The 19,921-nt window shown below is 36.5% G+C and overlaps 1 protein-coding gene across 1 annotated transcript in view; it reads left to right on the top strand.

The window, feature by feature from the left end:
- LOC307152115 (complement C3-like) overlaps positions 1 to 11,398 on the top strand; it is a 69,006-nt gene extending 57,608 nt beyond the window's left edge. Inside the window, exons 37-41 of the mRNA XM_079860515.1 lie at positions 4,908 to 4,997; positions 5,170 to 5,250; positions 6,186 to 6,269; positions 6,433 to 6,568; positions 10,151 to 11,398. Coding sequence (XP_079716641.1) covers positions 4,908 to 4,997; positions 5,170 to 5,250; positions 6,186 to 6,269; positions 6,433 to 6,568; positions 10,151 to 10,292 — 533 coding nt within the window. The 3' untranslated portion in view covers positions 10,293 to 11,398. The remainder of the gene's footprint in view (positions 1 to 4,907; positions 4,998 to 5,169; positions 5,251 to 6,185; positions 6,270 to 6,432; positions 6,569 to 10,150) is intronic.
- The last annotated feature ends 8,523 nt before the right edge of the window (positions 11,399 to 19,921 follow it).

Here is a 19,921-nt window from a genome sequence, read left to right as displayed (position 1 = left end):
TAGGGTTGTCTCGATTCTCTTTTGGTTGGAGGGGTAGGGGTAAGGGGAAGGGCCAGATAGCCCTTGAAACGAAGATTTTTCAGGACCACACTTCAAACGAAGGGGTATGAGAAATGTACCTGCATACACCGGCTGCAGAGGCAACATGGCTGCCAATAATCATTTTCTTTATGTCACATTCAATCTTGTGTTCATATTTACGGTCATGTTCTTCAAAGAAACGTTTGCAAAAAAATTGTTGAAGTTCATTAACGATAGTCCCGCAACATATTTTCATGTCTGATAACTGGTGTATGTAATTGCGGCAGGGAATTGGCTTATCTTTTACCGTACATCTGCTATGAACGCATTGTTTTCTTGTGGTTATATGTGAACACGATATAAAAACGAACAGTGCTTACACAGTTTCGTGCTTTTTGCAACATGATCAACCAGTCTTGTATGTTCTTGATCAAACAGGGACACCTGAGGAAACCTGGAGGCTTATTCGTTTTCGCGCTGACAACGAGCAACGTTTCCTGAAGTCCAAAAATACTTAGGCGAAGATATCGTCATCTCCGTTGTTTTCTGCAAACTTCAGAAGAAAAATGCAAATAAATAGCCGTAACCCACACAATTGAGATGACTACATCTGACGACGGCATCTTGGAATATTGTGATAAACATTGGCGCATCTGCTGTGACGTAGGCGCTAGCGACGACATATAATAACGTGTAACGGTGTAGTAGTGGTGTCCCATTTCACCCCTATGCCTTGCCACTCTGTTTCAAGGGGCAAGGGTTAGGGGTACACTCTCAGAAAATAAAGTACATAATTGTACCTTTAGGGGTACAATGGCTTGTCACTGGGGCTGTACCCTCAAGGGTACACCTTTTGTACCCTTGGCATAGGATACATATTTGTACCCTTGTGATTTGTACCTTAAGAGACCAGTCTTGTACCTGTGGTGACAATTTTGTACCTTTATTTAACAGTACAAAAATGGACCCTTCAAAAATGGTACAAAATTGGCTTTGACAGGGTACAATCGTTGACTATAATGATATGTATATATTACACACACGCTGAATTAAAATCAGAGTTTGTTAAATCCTTTTCATTTTCACATTTTCCAACATTTCATTTTAAACTCAATGTCTAACTGTGACATATAAATTATTATCATCTGAGTAAGTGTCATTTGCCTGAAAGTCCATTTCATCTCCTTTCATCTCGACGACGGTTACTTCTATGCCTGCTTCTGATATTTTCTGAAGGACCTCCTCGGTTGAAAGCCCTGTAAGAACCATGAGTAACCGTGCTATGACTTCTTCTCCACCGGTGACCAAAAGAAAGAAAGACCCGGAACTGGACGTTCTTTTAAATTGAGATTCAAGCAGCCAATCAGGGCTGGCTCTACATACACTCTCAGAAAATTAAGTACATAATTGTACCTTTAGGGGTACAATGGCTTGTCGCTGGGGCTGTACCCTCAAGGGTACAATATTGTACCTTATCCTTTAAAAGAAACGGTACATATATGTAACTTTTAATGCTTTTTGATTCTCAAAAAGTTACATATATGTACCTTGAGTAGGGCTGGGCGATATATCGCACGATATTGTTATGCGCATTTCGTCAGTAAAGCCGGTTCCTTGATTAGTAGTAAATCACCATCACCTGCTTTCAGATGGAGCGGCATTGACTACAAAGAGCCGTAGTTAACTGACAAGCTGAGCCATATCGCATTAATATCGCGGACGTATCGCCAGCGATATTTAATGCGATATGGCTCAGCTTGTCAGTTAACTACGGCTCTTTGGACACGGCAAAAACTCCAGTGTCAAATTAACACTCTTGGGAGTGTATGAGTCCACACTCAAGAGTGTTGAAGTTAATGAGATAATTAAGTGATTAATTGAGTGATGATTGAACATTATTGAAGACACCTGATGTTAACAAGCAGAATCACTGAAGGAGAAAATCACAAATTGTAAGTTACCATTAGGGTGATGATTGTTTGCTTTAGTTGGGCTCTTGAGCCTTATATATTTACTTTAGACTTTGTTTGGCTGCTGTATCTGAGTTATTACTGCCAGATGAACAAAGAAAAAAAGTGATCTGATGGTGTTGGTTATATTATGACAATCATCATTTGAACTTGATCACTGAACTCATTAAGATCCTTCTTTCTGACTTCGATGTATGTTGTTGGTTACAGCATAACTGTGACTCTGCATAAATGCCCAGAATTTTTGATATAATATAAAGGATTTCTTAAAAGTTGTTTAAAAAAGTCTTTCTTTTAGGCACACACAGATGTCAAGATTCAGTCAATGTATCTCAACAATGGTGACGAGCAGAAGATTCAATTAGGAAAAGTAAATTACATAGACAATTCAGATCATAATTTATTCATACCGCAATGCATGATGGGAGCCATTAATGAGTTGTGATTGGTGGCAGCCACTGCAACATGCTTTATTATTGTCACCATTGTTGAGATTGATGTCTGTGTTTCTAAATAAATTCACTTGAAAGTCTTTTGATCAGAACAATGTTTATTAAATATTTTAAATTATAAGTAAAGTACTGATAATCATAGGCTGAAGAATCACAAAACTGCTGCTAACAAGTTAAACCAAACTATTTCAATAAATCTCATTTTTCAGATCACAGCATGATTATGTCAAAACATAACCAACACTATCAGATCACACTTTACTTTGTTCATTTAACTGTTATAAATCAATAACAGCAGACAAACAACAGTAAATATTAAAGTAAACATGTAATGGTCAAGAGCCCAACTAAAGCAAACACCCATCACCTTAATGGTAACTTACAATTTGTGATATTCTCCTTCAGTGATTCTGCTTGTTAACATCAGGTGTCTTCAATAATGCTCAATAATCACTTAATTAATCTCTTAATATCGCGCGATATATCGCCCAGCCCTAACCTTGAGGTCCAACAGCAAAAACTCCAGTGTTAATTGAACTCTCCTGGGAGTTTATATGACTCCAGACTCAAGAGTGTTAAAGTGTTAAAATATGAGTGTTAAATTAACACTCAAGAGTGTTGAAGTTAATGATCTAATTAAGTGATTAATTTAGTGATGATTGAGCATTATTGAAGACACCTGATGTTAACAAGCAGAATCACGGAAGGAGAAAATCACAAATTGTAAGTTACCATTATAGCGATCAGTATTTGCTTTAGTTGGACTCTTGACCCTTAAATCATTAACTTTAGTTTCTGTTTGGCTGTTGTATCTGAGTTAGAACTGCCAGATGAACAAAGAGAAAAGTTGATCAGATGGTGTTGGTTATGTTTTGACATAATCATAATTTAACCTGAATCACTGAACTCATTTAGAATCTAATCTCAGGCTTATATTGTTGATTACAGCAGCCTGTGATTCTACAGCAAAATATTTTCAGCATTTTATTGTAATCCAAAAATTCTTAAAAGTTGTTCTGATCAAAAGACATTGAAATTTACTTTATGAAGAAACACTGACATCAATAATCAGCCTGTGAATCTCAACAATGGTGACAATAATAAAGCATGTTGCAGTGCATTCTGGGTGCCACAAATCAAAACTCATTAATGGCTCCCATCATGCATTGCGGTATGAATAAATTATGATCTTAATTGTTTTACTAATTTCCTTTTCCCAATTGAATATTCTGTTTGTCACCATTGTTGAGATTCATACACTGATTCTTGATGTCTGTGTGTGCCTAAAAGAAAGATTTGTTTTATCAGAACAACTTTTAAGAAATCCTTCAGATTATTAAAAAAATTCTGGATCTTATGCTGTAGAATCACAGTGATGCTGTAATTAACAATATACATTTAAGTCAGAGATTAGGCTCTTAATGAGTTTAGTGATTCAGGTCAAATTATGATTATGTCAAAACATAACCAACACCACCTGATCAACTTTTCTCTTTGTTTATCTGGTTGTTATAACTCAAATACAACAGCCAAACAAAACCTAATGTTAACAGTTTAAGGGTCAAAAGACCCAACTAAAGCAAACACTAATCACCACAACGGTGTCTTAAAAAATATATATTTTCTCCTTCAGTGATTCTGCTTGTTAACATCAGGCGTCTTCAATAATGTTCAATCATCACTAAATGAATCACTTAATTAGCTCATTAACTTTAACACTCTTGATTGTTAATTTAACACTCATATTTTAACACTTTAACACTCTTGAGTCTGGAGCCAAATAAACTCCCAGGAAAGTTCATTTAACACTGGAGTTTTTGCTGTGTTATAATGATTTTATATTTGTAAATTGACTTACAAAACTTTTATTTATTATACTCATATATAGTGATAAGTTAAAATCTACCTTAAATGATTAAGGTATCATTAAAACCTTAAAAAAAAAAAAAAAAAGGCTGTATTTTGATATTGTACCTTAACCTTTAAAAGAAACGGTATATATTTGTACTTTTTAATGCTTGGGGACATATATGTACCTTGGGGGACAGAAATTATTATCATTATTATCATTATAATAATTATTATTATTATTATTATTATTATTATTATTATTATTATTATTATCAGACTATTTCTGAGAGTGTAGGCGAAGGGGTATAAAATAGAATTGGTAAAAGATAAAAACGATTTTTTTTATGATTTACTCATCTGCCACAATAATGTCTTCAAGTGATACTCATTTGTGAGCTTTTCTCAGCAGATATTGTTATATAATATTTCTTTAAATTAGCATTTTTAATTAATTGACCTCCCTGCATTAAATCTCTCTCTCTCTCTCTCTCTCTCTCTCTCTCTCTCTCTCTCTCTCTCTCTCTCTCTCTCTCTCTCTCTCTCTCTCTCTCTCTCTCTCTCTCTCTCTCTCTCTCTCTCTCTCTCTCTCTCTCTCTCTCTCTCTCTCTCTCAGATAAACGCTGTATGAAGTTCTACCACCCTGAAAGGGCAGATGGTGCTATATACAGACTGTGTAAGGAAGATATGTGCATTTGTGCAGAAGGTATAATCACACACAAATAATAATATAAAGTGACCATATCCTGAACTTTTGTAGTATTTGATTTGGTTACCCTCAGTTTACTTGTAATTTTAAACATTGTTATGTTTTTTTTTTTTTATTCTTGTATGTGTGTGTGATTAAAAGTGTGCATTAATAACTTCTCTGAACGCAGAAAGCTGCACTTTCCAGAAGAAAAACAAAGTCGATGAAAATGCTCGTATGGATAAATCGTGTGAAGCTGGCATGGATTATGGTAGGTTAATTCATTGTCATGACTGTTATACTTTCATACTTTCACCCCCCATGTTGTTGTAAACCTACATGATCCGGTTGTTTTTCATTTTTTTCTTTTTATAGTAAACAACTGTATTAAAGGGTTATTTCACCCAAAAATGAAAATTCTGTCATTAATTACTCTCCATCATGTTGTTCCAAACACATAAGACTTGTTCATCTTCGGAACACAAATGAAAATATTTGTAATAAAGTCTGAGAGATTTCTGTCAGTCCATTGACAGCTGCGTGTAGCACATTAGCTCAAGAGGAAAATATGTATAATTAATTATAACAAATTACCTAGTTCTGTCATTAAACATTAGATGGCGCAGGCTAATAGATCTTTAACTAATTTGGTAGCAATCACATCATTATCTACATAGCACAGCTGATTGGTTGCTGTTGCATCAGTAGCCATTAAACTGTGGCTCAACATTTAAACAAATACCGGTTGTGTTGCTGTTACCAGTCTAGAGTCCGCTTTCAGAAACCCTCCACCCTCCCCAGCTCCACTTGTATAGATCTACTATGAGGGTTAATTCATGTATGTTACATGTGCAGCAGCAGCATTATGTCTTACAGGCTCACAGGAATGTCTGTGAGTGTATTGGCAGTAGAAAGTTTCGTAGCAGATCTATTCCGTCAAGACCAAATACATTAACATTGCCATATCCATTACCATGCCAATCTCTATTACCATACCAATCTCCAGAGAGTTATCCATGACAGAATTATACAAATATTTTGATTAGTTTTAGAACTGACTGTAGCAGAATTAATATTACAATTATTGCGGAGAGCTAGGGTCATTCAGGGGAGCAAGGGTGATAACAGCCATTTCTGATTTCTGCCACCAAAATCCATTCTAATCAGTTATTATGCCAGTAACAATATAACACTTATGCTTGACAGTTTATAAAGTCTCAGTGGTGGGGATGGATCTGGCACATGACTCTGACATCTATCACTTGAAGGTGGACCAGGTGCTGAAAGAAGGTACGGTTCAATGTTCTCTCCATGCTACTCCACAGATCGTGAAATGCATATGAAATGTGTCTGATTCTTGTTAAATGCAGTTTTTTCTCTCCGACACATATTCAGCATGAGGCTAATTTGAATTGCAGTGAAAGTGTGTCCTAAACACTGTTCTGTCCTGTAGGCACTGATGATGATGTTGAGGGGAGAGTCAGACCATTTTTGGGTCGTCCCAATTGCAGAGATCATTTGGGATTGGTTGAAGGCAAGTCGTACCTCATCATGGGCAAATCCGAAGACCTGCCAAGGCTCGGAGGAACGTAAGTGTCCACTCTGTGTCTGTAAATTACAGGATTTGCCTGAACTTCATGTATTTAAAGGGACTGTAAGTAGGAATTTCTCCCATCTAGTGGTGAAATTGTATTTTGCATTCAAACAAATAGTGCTCTCTAGCGCCTCACTTTTTCAAATGCGCCTTGCATCTACGGTAGCCGTTATGTACTAAAAAGCTATGACAGGATGTCTTATAATAGCACTTCGAGTTTTTCTTTGGGTGAACAGGTTTGTTATTTAAAACAAACTGAAACTTGAAACAACGAAAAAAAGAATGTTACAGTATGAATTACTGACTGAAAAACATTAACTATGGTAATTAGTAGTAATGCCTTCTTTACTCGTTATATTTTTTGAAGTACTTGCATTGTTAGATATCATCATCATCAGAGCCTTCTCTAACGTTCCTTAACTCAATAGCTGCTATTCATCAAAGAGCCGGTTTAACTTTTAACTATAAATGTTCTACTGTCTATATAATAAAGTACACAACCAAGCAATGAAAAAAAAGCTTGTAATTAAGACCGTAACATTGACTTACCTGCTCTGTTAACCCTTGCTGTAAAAAAAGGCCAAATTCTGACAATATCATACCATATTCCATTAAAACAGTAATATACCGTAGAAAACAAAAATAGCCTACAGGAATATACTGTGAATTAACAGTGCTCAAAATCGACACTCAGAGGCTGTTTAGCGCAATTTTCCACCGGACAAATTGCAATTGTTAACTCATGATTTCTGTTCTGTGCGTCTGTGCGCACCAATCTTGCACTTCTATCTACTCCTCAACCAGACCACCTAGAGACTTCGGGTTTTCGGCATTATGTTAAGGAAGGTCTAATCTCGGGAACGCACAAAAAAAATCCAGGAAAAGATTTACTATCTCTTAGTGTTGTGATCCCATGAGGTGAGAAAATTGCGCTAAAACACTCACCGAGTTTTTATTACTTGTTTCCCAGTCACACCCTATACCCTCATTCACTATTCCCTAGTTCACCAATAAAGTCCACTTGAATGTAAAGAAGTGAGTGAATTGAGACACTGATGAACACCTGATAAGCAGAATCACTGAAGGACAGAGAAACAAGAACAGAAAAAAGAGAAACACAAGAACTACAACTGACTTCCAGCGACACTGAGTGTGAAACCAGTTTACGATTATTTCTTTCATACATGTACAAAAGTTCTTGTTGAGAATTAACAGAGATATAGTTAATAATAAAGTTTGTTGTCACCATGATGGAGATCAGTATTTGCTTTAGTTGGTCTCTTGTCCCTTGATTTCTTACCATTCATCTCTCTCTGGCTGCTGTAACAGTGAGTTTATAAAACACATTTGTTATGGCAAGACAAAGCCAAGAAGAAGTTGATCAGGTGTTTTTATTCTTTTGTGATGATGTTACAATCATCTTGGACTATCTGTTTTTCAGATTTTTCCTGTATATATTCATTGAAATTATGTGTATGTCATATTTATCATATATCTGTGTATCTACAAAATGAAATCAATATTTCTGTAATCAGGTCTTCTGAAGAATATCAAAATCATATAGTGCATTCAATTTTATTCTACTCCTGCTTGGTTCAGACACACACAAATATCAACAATCAGCACATGAATCTCAACAATGGTGAAAAGTTTCATGTCGCAATGCATGCTGGGTTCCAGGATAATATAAAACTCCCAGCATGCACTGCTGCATGAATAATAAAAAAAAAAAGAAATATTGCCACCATTGTTGAGATTAATGTGCTAAATTGTGATATCTCTGTGTTTCTAAAACATAGTGTAGTTCTGGTTTTTTTGGTTTATGCATGATGTGTTAAAAAAAAATTAGTCATAGTAATTTATTGCTGTAGTTTCACAGTAGTGCTAATGTAACACTTCTGATTGAGGATAAAACTCTGAATGAATAAGAATTAATTCCTGAGTGAATGAACAGGCAATATGATGATTTTGTCATCATAAGCAGTATAACCACAATCATTCATAAACTGTGTGTGCGCACAAGTGTGACTTGCAAAAACACAGTTCAAACAGCAAAAGAAAAATGAATGTTTTAGCATCAGCATCCCAACTAAAGCAAACACTTCTATAATGGTAACTTCAAACCAAACATTTTCAATAACAACTTCTGTATGACAGAAATAAAGTCATACTGGTTAATAATAAGTGTAATAATGTGTAATGGCTGGAAGTCAGTCGTAGTTATTGTGTTTCTCTATTTTCTGTTTTTGTGTTCCTCTTTTCTTCAGTGATTCTGCTTGTTAACAGCAGGTGTTCATCACTAATGCTCAACAATCACTTACATATTCTCTTAATTATCTCACTGCAACACTGACTCAATGTTACTTTTTACTCTTTGTAGTGTGGATTTCCCTGTGGGGTTGAAAGGGTTAACAGTGTAAGATAAAAAGTCACACCCACAAAATGTATTTTAACAGTAATAAACTGTAAGTTATAAAACAGGTTTATACTGGCAACACTGTTGCCAGTAGTTTACTGTAAAATCTTATTTTTTGGGTCACCATTGTGCTGAAGAGTAGAGCCTGTGCTTCAGTCCAGGAGAAGATCTACAAACATTGATGATTTTCTGCATGTTGCTTTATTTAACAGGCGGTGACTGTGTAGTTGCTGGTCCAGTGGAAATCTTTTTACGTACCATAGTTTTTTAGTGGTCTCAAATGAAAGAAGTTCACAGTAATACTTTGCTCACATTATTAATGCATTATAAAATTTTGTTAATACATTTAAATGACAGTTGGTCAATTTAAGGCAGTCGGTTTCTGCAAGTGTAATTAGTTCATTTGAATTAGAATTTAGTGCATTTTTACAGAAACAAAGTAGACTACAGTAAAGAACTGTACAATTAACAGTATTTTACTGGCAACAGTGTTGCCAGTATTTTACTGTAAAAAAAACCCGGTAAGGTCTAACAGTGTACCGAATCTCCTGATCAAAACACAGGCAAAGAAGAAAGAAAAACAAGCAATAGAAGCATTGCTTACGCACATGTAAGCTAACGTAATCATAAACATTACATAGCATATGAATCAAAACTGCCTAACATTTCCGAATGAAATGTCGACCCAGTACGAGCTGTAGGACTGTGAAAGCATTAGGGGTGTAGATGATTATTAGGGGTCTGATTATAAGGCTGTAAAAAAATAAATATTGACATAAGTGAACACTAATATTTATTGAAAGAAAAAAAAAGCAATTTTGTTTTAAAATGTATGACAAACTTCAGTATGACGTAAGCATTATGCAGGAGGCAATTACTTTTGACAAGAAAATCATAAACCTGTGAAGACTCCTTTAGACACATATAACACATATTTTGACCTGTTATTAAAATACATGTTTGGTTCCGGTGAAACTGAGTGTGTATTAAATGTTTTTCAAAAATGTATAAAAACCAACACGAACAAAGATTGTTAAAATAATTCTCCTTTTTATCACCTTAGACATCCTTATTGTTCATTGACCCTTACACAAATGTATAGAGTGTAGTAGTTAAGTCAGTAATTTTGTCTGTTTTAACTTCTCTTGTCTGTTGTTTTAGTCTGCAGTACGTCTTTGGAGAGCACACCTGGGTTGAATACTGGCCGACAAGAGAGGAAAGCCAAACTCGAGAATACAGGGAGCAGTACATCGGCATCTCTGCGCTCCAGGATAAACTCCTGACAGATGGATGTGCTTCATAATGTTGATTAAATGTTCAAAATGTTGATTACAGGAAATTAAACATCCTCTCTTGCATACGCTCAATATCTCTTAAATAATATTGTTGGAGCTAAAATACTTAAAAAAATCAAATAAAAAAATGGTGGCTTGAATTCATTTCAAGTTCAGTTTAGAATTCTGACTAACTAATACCTTGCAAGAATATTCTGATAACTTTTTCCAATCTGAATCACAAATCATTATAATTTGTTTTGTGTGATATTTTACGTCTGTATCTCATTTTAATAATCATAAGAAACTTTAATGGGGAATTTCTGGATATCTGAATAGGCTAAACATTATTCAAAAGAAAAATAATAAATGCGTTCAGATGATTATTCCTGGCATTTGCTTTCTGACAGGAGTTGATGTGGATGATAAAAGATATGGAAGAGGTATTGGGATAAATTACTTTCTAGAACATTCAAAAAGCAAAACCTCAGGAGGCCTGATGTGGAGCATCTCAAGTCTGGAAGCTTGTAGAAGAGGAATCTAACATCACACAGACGGGAAATTGATGTAGTCTATTGATTTGTTTTTCAATAAATAAACTGAATTAATGTTTTTTTGGCACGCATCACCACCAACAACGCTAAATCAAGACAGAATTTCATTTATAGTGATAATTGGTCATTTTGAATGGATGAATGAGACATTTTGGTAAGATTTATAAAAATGGACTGTTCATCGGATTGGTCCAAGACCTTGGGAGATTTGTCGCACTTGAACTTTGACTGAATTTGAGTAGTTTATGTGGTTGTAATAAAAATTGTAACAAATACTTCCCTCGCCGGTCAATTTGACTCCCATAGGAATGAATGGGAAATGGGATTTTATTTTTTATTGGTCAAAAAACTAAAAAATCTGGCACAATCCAGAACACACACACACAAATGAAGAAATTAGATTAGAGAGCATCCCCAATGTAGAACACACACACACACACACACACATATCAGTTTTTTTTTTCAATCAGTCACAATGCAGACTGCACATATATGAAGTTTACAATGCAGAGCATGGTTTCATTGTTTGTATATATATATTTTTTTTATTGAGCAGATTATTAAATGACAATATATGCAATCACGACCTACTTCTTTTTTAACATCCATAGAAATTAATGAATAAAAAATATATAAAAATAACCGGAACATCATCCTTATCCCTACCCATCCTAAAGTACCCCACAAAAAATAAAGGGAAAACAATCCAAAGAAGGGAAAGTCTCAACAAAGGAGTCTCTGAGAGGAGTGTTACATTTTTTCCAGGAGTAGAAAGGACATCAAGTCCTTCAACCAAGAACAATTTGGAGGGGGAAAGAGGATTTGCAATGCAACAATATTCCTCTTCTGGCTGCCAATGAAGCAAAAGCAACAGTATCTGCATGCCGCTTGTTGTACCATGATGAATATACATTTACAGGGTACTTTTTGTTTTTGATCTGTTGAAATAATAATAATACTGTTGTGTGAAAGTCTGAACAATTTATAGTCCTCTCCTTAAAGATAAAATATGTAAAACATAAATCAATCAAAATGAACTAAATTTAAATAATGAGTCAATACATCATCAATCCTTCTTCCAAAATGTGTTTTATTACGCTGATTCACTATGGTAAGCTTATTAAAAGTGTTTGTATTTTAGTCCTAGCGTGATTTTGGCATTTGCATACACTGTTAGACCTTACCGGGTTTTTTTACAGTAAAATACTGGCAACACTGTTGCCAGTAAAATACTGTTAATTGTACAGTTCTTCACTGTAATCTAGTTTGTTTCTGTAAAAATGCACTAAATTCTAATTCAAGTTAACTAATTACACTTGCAGAAACCAACTGCCTTAAATTGACCAACTGTCATTTAAATGTATTAACTAAAATGTATAATGCATTAATAATGTGAGCAAAGTATTACTGTGAACTTCTTTCATTTGAGACCACTAAAAAACTTTTGAATATAAAGATATTTCCACTGGACCAGCAACTACACAGTCACCGCCTGTTAAATAAAGCAACACGCAGCAAATCATCAATGTTTGTAGATCTTCTCCTGGACTGAAGCACAGGCTCTACTCTTCTGCACAATGGTGACCCAAAAAATTATTTTTACAGTAAACTACTGGCAACAGTGTTGCCAGTATAAAACAGTTTTATAACTTACAGTTTATTACTGTTAAAATACATTTTGTGGGTGTGACTTTTTATCTTACACTGTTAACCCTTTCAACCCCACAGGAAAATCCACACTACAAAGAGTAAAAGTAACATTGAGACAATGTTGCAGTGAGATAATTAAGTGAATATGTAAGTGATGATTGAGCATTAGTGATGAACACCTGCTGTTAATAAGCAGAATCACTGAAGGAAAGAGAAACACAAGAACAGAAAATAGAGAAACACAATAACTACGACTGACTTCCAGTCATTACACATTATTACACTTATTATTAACCAGTATGACTTTATTTCTGTCATACATCTACAGAAGTTGTTATTAAGATGTTTAATTGAAAATGTTTGTTTGAAGTTACCATTATAGAGATCAGTGCTTGCTTTAGTTGGGATGCAGATGCTAAAACATTCTTTTTTTTTTTTGCTACTGTGTTTTTGCAAGTCACACTTGTGCGCACACACAGTTTATGAATGATTGCGGTTGTAATGCTTATGGTGACAAATTCATCATATTGCCGGTTCATTCACTAAGGAATTAATTCTTATTCATTCAGAGTTTTATCCTCGATCAAAAGTGTTACATTAGCACCACTGTGAAACTACAGCAATAAATTGCTATGACTCATTTTTTTTAACACATCATGCATAAACCAAAAAAAAAGCTACACTATGTTTTAGAAACACAGAGATATCACAATTTAGCACATTAATCTCAACAATGGTGGCAATATTTTTTCTCTTTTTTTAATTCATGCAGCAGTGCATGCTGGGAGTTTTATATTATCCTGGAACCCAGCATGCATTGCGACATGAAACTTTTCACCATTGTTGAGATTCATGTGCTGATTGTTGATATATCTGTGTGTGTCTGAGCCAAGCAGGAGTAAAATAAAATTGAATGCACTATATCAGGGATGGGCAACTTCGGTCCTGGAGGGCCACTGTCCTACAGAGTTTAGCTCCAACCCTGAAAAAATCACCTGCCTGTAATTTTCTAGTAATCCTGAGGACCTTGATTAGCTTGTTCAGGTGTGTTTGATTAGGGTTGGAGCTAAACTCTGTAGGACACTGGCCCTCCAGGACTGAAGTTGCCCATCCCTGCACTATATGATTGTTATTTTTCAGAAGACATGATTACAGAAATTTTGATTTCATTTTGTAGATACACAGATTTATGCTAAATATGACATACCCATAATTTCAATGAATATATACAGGAAAAATCTGAAAATCAGACTCTTTCTTGCCATAACAAATGTGTTTTATAAACTCACTGTTACAGCAGTCAGAGAGAGATGAATGGTAAGAAGTCAAGGGACAAGAGACCAACTAAAGCAAATACTGATCTCCATCATGGTGACAACAAAATTTATTATTAACTAAATCTCTGTTAATTCTCAACAAGAACTTTTGTACATGTATGAAAGAAATAATCGTAAACTGGTTTGTAAACTGGTTTCACACTCAGTGTTGCTGGAAGTCAATTGTAGTTTTTGTGTTTCTCTTTTTTCTGTTCTTGTTTCTCGGTCCTTCAGTGATTCTGCTTATCAGGTGTTCATCAGTTTCTCAATTCACTCACTTCTTTTCATTCACTCTGTCAAGTGGACTTTATTAGTGAACTAATGTAGGGAATAGTGAATGAGGGTATAGGGTGTGATTGGGAAAACAGCCTCTGAGTGTCGATTTTGAGCACTGTTCATTTGCAGTATATTCCTGTAGGCTATTTTTGTTTTCTACGGTATATTACTGTTTTAATGGAAAATGGTATGATATTGTCTGAATTACGCCTTTTTTTTACAGCAAGGGCTAACAGTGTACGTCACTCGCCTGTGCGTGTCTCGTCATCCATAAATAGAGAAAAGTTGCTCCGGTATGGGATGAATATAGTATCAAAATGATTAACATGTGCAAGCACTACAATCCATGAACTTGATAAATGTTGCAGATATGTTTTATTATCTACAACCAAATGCCTTACTACGGTGACGCATTGCTGCCACATATTTTTTCCACTCAATTATGTCGTAATAACAAGATCTTATGTCGTTAAAATGACATATATTCTTGGCCTTATAAGGACATGTGTATTTTCATGTACAAAATGTGCCTTTATCCACATAAAACTGATAGCCAAAGCCAATCATGTCTTTATCATACTTCTACGTTCAAAAACCTGAAGCAATAGCAGCCCCCATTGGACATTCATGTTAAAAGATCAAATTCGGTACACACCTTATTAATAAAGCATGCGCAGCCTACAGATTAGCAGATGAGCCCAGAATACGAACATTTCGTTTAATTGCACATTAGGCTAAGCGTTTTCCTCCCATAGAAAACCCTTATAATAAAGAAAAAGCTTTAGGCTACTTCAAATCAAATGCTGTACACACCTTATTAATAAACCATACTATCCTACAGAAAAGCAGATGAGCCCAGAATATGAACGCAACGCATTTAATTTCACGTTAAGCGTTTTCCTCCCATAGAAACCCTTTATTATAAAGAAAATAAAGGTGGCTCTTAACGTGTCTTTCTATGGGAGGATGGCATTGCGGTGCACAGCAAATCCTTTAAATGGTATTCAATGCAAAACAAAAATGACACATATAAGTAGCCAAAAAAATAAACAAATTATTGTGGCATTAATTAGCCCACAAACAATATTTATTTTAAAGCCTAAACAATTTATTTAAAGAAAAACACCAGTGTTGGGCGTTTATCTGTATAGGCTAAGTGTTTCAGCCGCCCTTTTCAAACTGGCGCAAGAAAATGCAACAGAATTTGATTTGTTAAACATGAAGAGGACTTATCCGTCTGGCATGGCCGCTCGCTCTAACGTTAACCTAGATAAATGTTCGCTATTATATAAACCCCGCCTCCATGTGTTATTCAACGGCACTTGAGACCAACTAAACAATTTAATTACACTTCAAATATCTTCTTTCTGAAGGTGGTTTCTGTCATTTACTGTAGTTTTTATCACGCTGATGTAAATTCAAGTGTTTGTTTTTAAAATAAGTTTGTTTTTAGTTAGTTATTTGATGCTATAAAAACGGTGGTGTGACGTCATGATGGACAGCTGTGATTGACAGGTTCTCTGAGCGAAGTAGTCACTGAAGCACCAACAGACTTTTTTTCGGGATCTTCGGAAGACTGAGGAGATTGGAGCTTTAAATTTAATATCTAAATTTCTATAATTAATTATTTCACACCGAGAGTGAGGGCGGGGCCTTGATTTCACAGCTTTACTTCCTGCTCACTACTGCGCGGGTCTGGTCCCGAAATCGCTACCAGAGCCCGTCTACGGAGAGCCTGCCCACTCCCTATTAACTCCTATTGTACCGAATTTTGGTTGTAGTTCCACCAGAGTTCCACTGGGGGCGATCGCCAGGAGTGCAAAATGAATATGAGTCAATGGGGCTAGACAGCTAAATGTGTCTCTTTCACCCGATTGCCGTTGATAAATCTCAAATCTGATTGTAGATTTTGCAAGTTCAACATGGGTTTTAAGTCGAAAGTTGAATGAACGAGTACTTATGTCCTTTCGATTTCTTACAGGTTGAGTTGTTGTTGCCCATAACACGCTAGCATTCTGCTAATGAACGCTGATTGGTCAGTGAAGGACTGATTACGACCAGAGATACCGCTTGATGGCATCGTGTCATCCGCAGCGGGACCAGAAACAAACAAAACAAAAACTCTTCTAGCACGTGTGTTTACCTGTGTCAGCTGTGTTGTCGATGCCTCGAGTGAAAAGAAAGTGCAGAGCGCGAACGCACCAGAGTGAGTGAAGGATTGCCGTGAAGCAGTATCTCTGGTCGTATGTATATGACGTCATTGACACTTTAAAAGATTTTTTAAAGCAAATAAGTGACTCTAAAAAATCTAACACCCAGCAATGTGTAATTTATTTGCATCTCCTTTCGAATACAACATTCAAATTACTAGACAAAAAATTATATCCTGAGAAAAGTGGATTTTTATTGGTATAGCGCCATTGACCTCCATTCATTCTGCACTCGTCCTGTGAGCGCCCTCATATGGAATCAGAGAGGAACTGCAACCAGTTCAGAAGCCGGAAGTGTAGTGAGAGTGAAACTTCTCGCCATATTAGACATTCTCTGTCACTACTGTGCAGACTCAAGCCCCAAGATGTCAGCGCCATATCGACACACTGGCGGCTTCAGTTCTCACCAATGGAAGAGAGCGAAGGGGCGTCGTCCATCTTTTTTTTACAGTCTATGGTCTAAACCGGCGAAGTCTCAAAATCCAAATGAATCAAATAGGATTGACTCAGAAACGAGTCAATTATGCATGCATGTCACTTCATCCACAAATGCACATCTTACTTGTTGCACGCACAAATTCTGACATACATTAATACAAAATCGAGGTTTTGTATTAACAACTATGTCTCTATTTGTACAAAATGCTGCACATTCATAGCCTGGGTTTCCCCATACTGCCTTAAGCAGCGCGATTTTATTCACGCTGCAAGGTAGTCTGGATACCATGGACTAATTTTTCCCCTGAAATAGGGAACCAATCACAGAACGGGGAGGGAGCAGGAAGACGATGACGAAGTATATGCGACACACCGAAGCAGTTTGTTTATCTATGGATCCAACATGACAGATGTAAAAATATATGCATATTTTTAGGAACACATCTACAAAAATATGCCTGTATTTCAAGTTGATAAAATAATTTAAAATCCACATCAGTTTATTTGTGCCGACGCGCCACGCCCTCCCAGGATCTATAACTAGGGCTGTGCGATATATATCGTGAGATTGTTATGCGCATCTCGTCAGTAAAGCCGGTTCCTTGATTAGTAGTAAATCGCCATCACCTGCTTTCAGATGGAGCGGCATTTACTACAAAGAGCCGTAGTTCACTGACAAGCTGAGCCATATCGCATTAATATCGCGGACGTATCGCCAGCGATACTTAATGCGATATGGCTCAGCTTGTCAGTTAACTACGGCTCTTTGTACATAGCAAAAACTCCTGTGTTAAATTAACACTCCTGGGAGTGTATGAGTCCACACTCAAGAGTGTTTAAGTTAATGAGATAATTAAGTGATTAATTTAGTGATGATTGAGCATTATTGAAGACACCTGATGTTAACAAGCAGAATCACTGAAGGAGAAAATCACAAAATGTAAGTTACCATTAAGGTGATGGGTGTTTGCTTTAGTTGGGCTCTAGACCAGTGGTTCCCAACCCTGCTCCTGGAGTACCCCCAACACTGCACATTTTCTTTGTCACCCTAATCAAACACACCTGATTCAACTCATCAGCTCATTAACCCATGTGATAATGAGCTGATGAGTTGAATCAGGTGTGTTTGATTAGGGAGACAAAGAAAACATGCAGTGTTGGGGGTACTCCAGGAGCAGGGTTGGGAACCACTGCTCTAGACCATTATATGTTCACTTTAGATTTTATTTGGCTGCTGTATCTGAGTTATAACTGACAGATAAACAAAGAAAAAAAAGTGATCTGATGGTGTTGGTTATATTATGACAATCATCATTTGAACTTGATCACTGAACTCATTAAAATCCTTCTTTCTGACTTCGATTTATGTTGTTGGTTAGTGAATCTGCACAAATGCCCAGCATTTTTGATATAATATAAAGGATTTCTTAAAAGTTGCTTAAAAAAAAGAATCATTCTTTTAGGCACACACAGATGTAAAGATTCAGTCTATGCATCTCAACAATGGTGAGGAGCAGAATATTCAATTAGGAAAAGTAAATTACATAGACAATTCAGATCATAATTTATTCATACCGCAATGCATGATGGGAGCCATTAATGAGTTGTGATTGGTGGCAGCCACTGCAACATGCTTTATTATTGTCACCATTGTTGAGATTCACAGGCTGATTATTGATGTCTGTGTTTTAAATGAATTTATCTGAATGTCTTTTGATCAGAACAATGTTTATTAAATATTTTGAATTATAAGTAAAGTACTGATAATCATAGGCTGAAGAATCACGATTTACTACTAATCAAGGAACCGGCTTTACTGAGGAGATGCGCATAACAATCTCACGATATATATTGCACAGCCCTATCTATAACGTTACCTAGGCTACTTCCACTTTTAAAAATGCATCACAACCGCGCGCGCGCGTTCTGCTTGCAGTCGTCAAGATGGATGCTGAGGAGTTGAAGAAAAGAATAGCTAGTGGAGATTGTAAAGTTGTCGACAATACGTCATCAAAAATCAAGTCTAGTGTGTGGGAGAAATTTGGAGTTATCTGAAGAAAATATTGTGAAAGGCTTTGCTGCAAACATTTTCATGTTGGATAGCCGCAAATGTGGAACTTCATCCCTTAAGCCTGGTTTATACTCGACGCGTCCGCACGAGCACGAGGGTGCGCGCGGCAAAAATGACGTCATTGCGGTGTGGGCGGTCGTGCGCGTTGGGTTCGCAAGACCCAATTTCGCCTGGCGGTGTGCGCGACATTTTTTGTAACAACGCGCGCGGCGCCGCATCTGAAGATGAACGACTTCGAGCCGAATCTGGCCGAGCTCGAATTTCTCACCACACCGGCACCCAGTTTGCACGTCTAAATTAGTTGCAAGAATGAGCATACAATAGCATAAAAAGTATTTTTAATGAACATAATTGGTCCATGTTTAATAAAAATGTTCACAAAACTTAATGAAATGTTTAGTGAAATTAGAAAATATGTAAGAGATTGTTCATTTATTTATGTATACACATTCTCATATCCATATATTTTGTTTTATTGTCACTAGTAATAATCTCAGGGTTTAGCCTACTGGGGTTTACACGATTCTTTTTGTAGTGTGGTATTGGTGGCGGTGTACTAAAATAAACATTGTCACCTGTGTATAGCTTCTTCTTCTAACCGCTGATTCCTGATGGTTTAGAGGATAATTACTTGAGTCGCCCCCTATCGTTTCAAAGAATAGTACACCGGCGAGTGCGTCAAGTATAAACGCCTCGTCCGTTTGCGGAGGTGCGCGCGCAGTCTGCGGTGACTCGCGCTGCGGAGCCAGGCGAAAGTATAAACAAGGCTTGAGGAAGCACGCAGATAACTGGTAACAAAGCAGCTCTATCGAACGGTATTTTTCATATTTAACACTGTTAAGTATGTGTGGTGTGCAGGGTGTGTTTGAACCCAAAATTGTCAGATGTAGGCTAGGCGAAATTGTGTGGCATATAGTGTTGTAGCCGCGTCTGTTCGATTTGTGTGGTAACGTTAGCCATGTTCTTCATGTATCGGCCTTTTGACAGCTTCGGCGGAAGTTGTCCTTGTGTTAATGGTCGTGTAATAACTTCTGTATGACCTGGCAATAAAAATGTTTGTAAGTGTGTCTATAATGTGATAGTCTAAACTGATTTTATTTCGGGTGCCAGTCGGGTGTCGGTTCTATTTTAAGCGGGTCGGTG

Source organism: Squalius cephalus, assembly GCF_949319135.1.
Source record: "Squalius cephalus genome assembly, chromosome: 2".
Classification (NCBI taxonomy): Eukaryota; Metazoa; Chordata; class Actinopteri; order Cypriniformes; family Leuciscidae; genus Squalius; species Squalius cephalus.
Note: the sequence above shows the minus strand (reverse complement) of the source record. Positions and strands in the feature narration are given on the sequence as shown.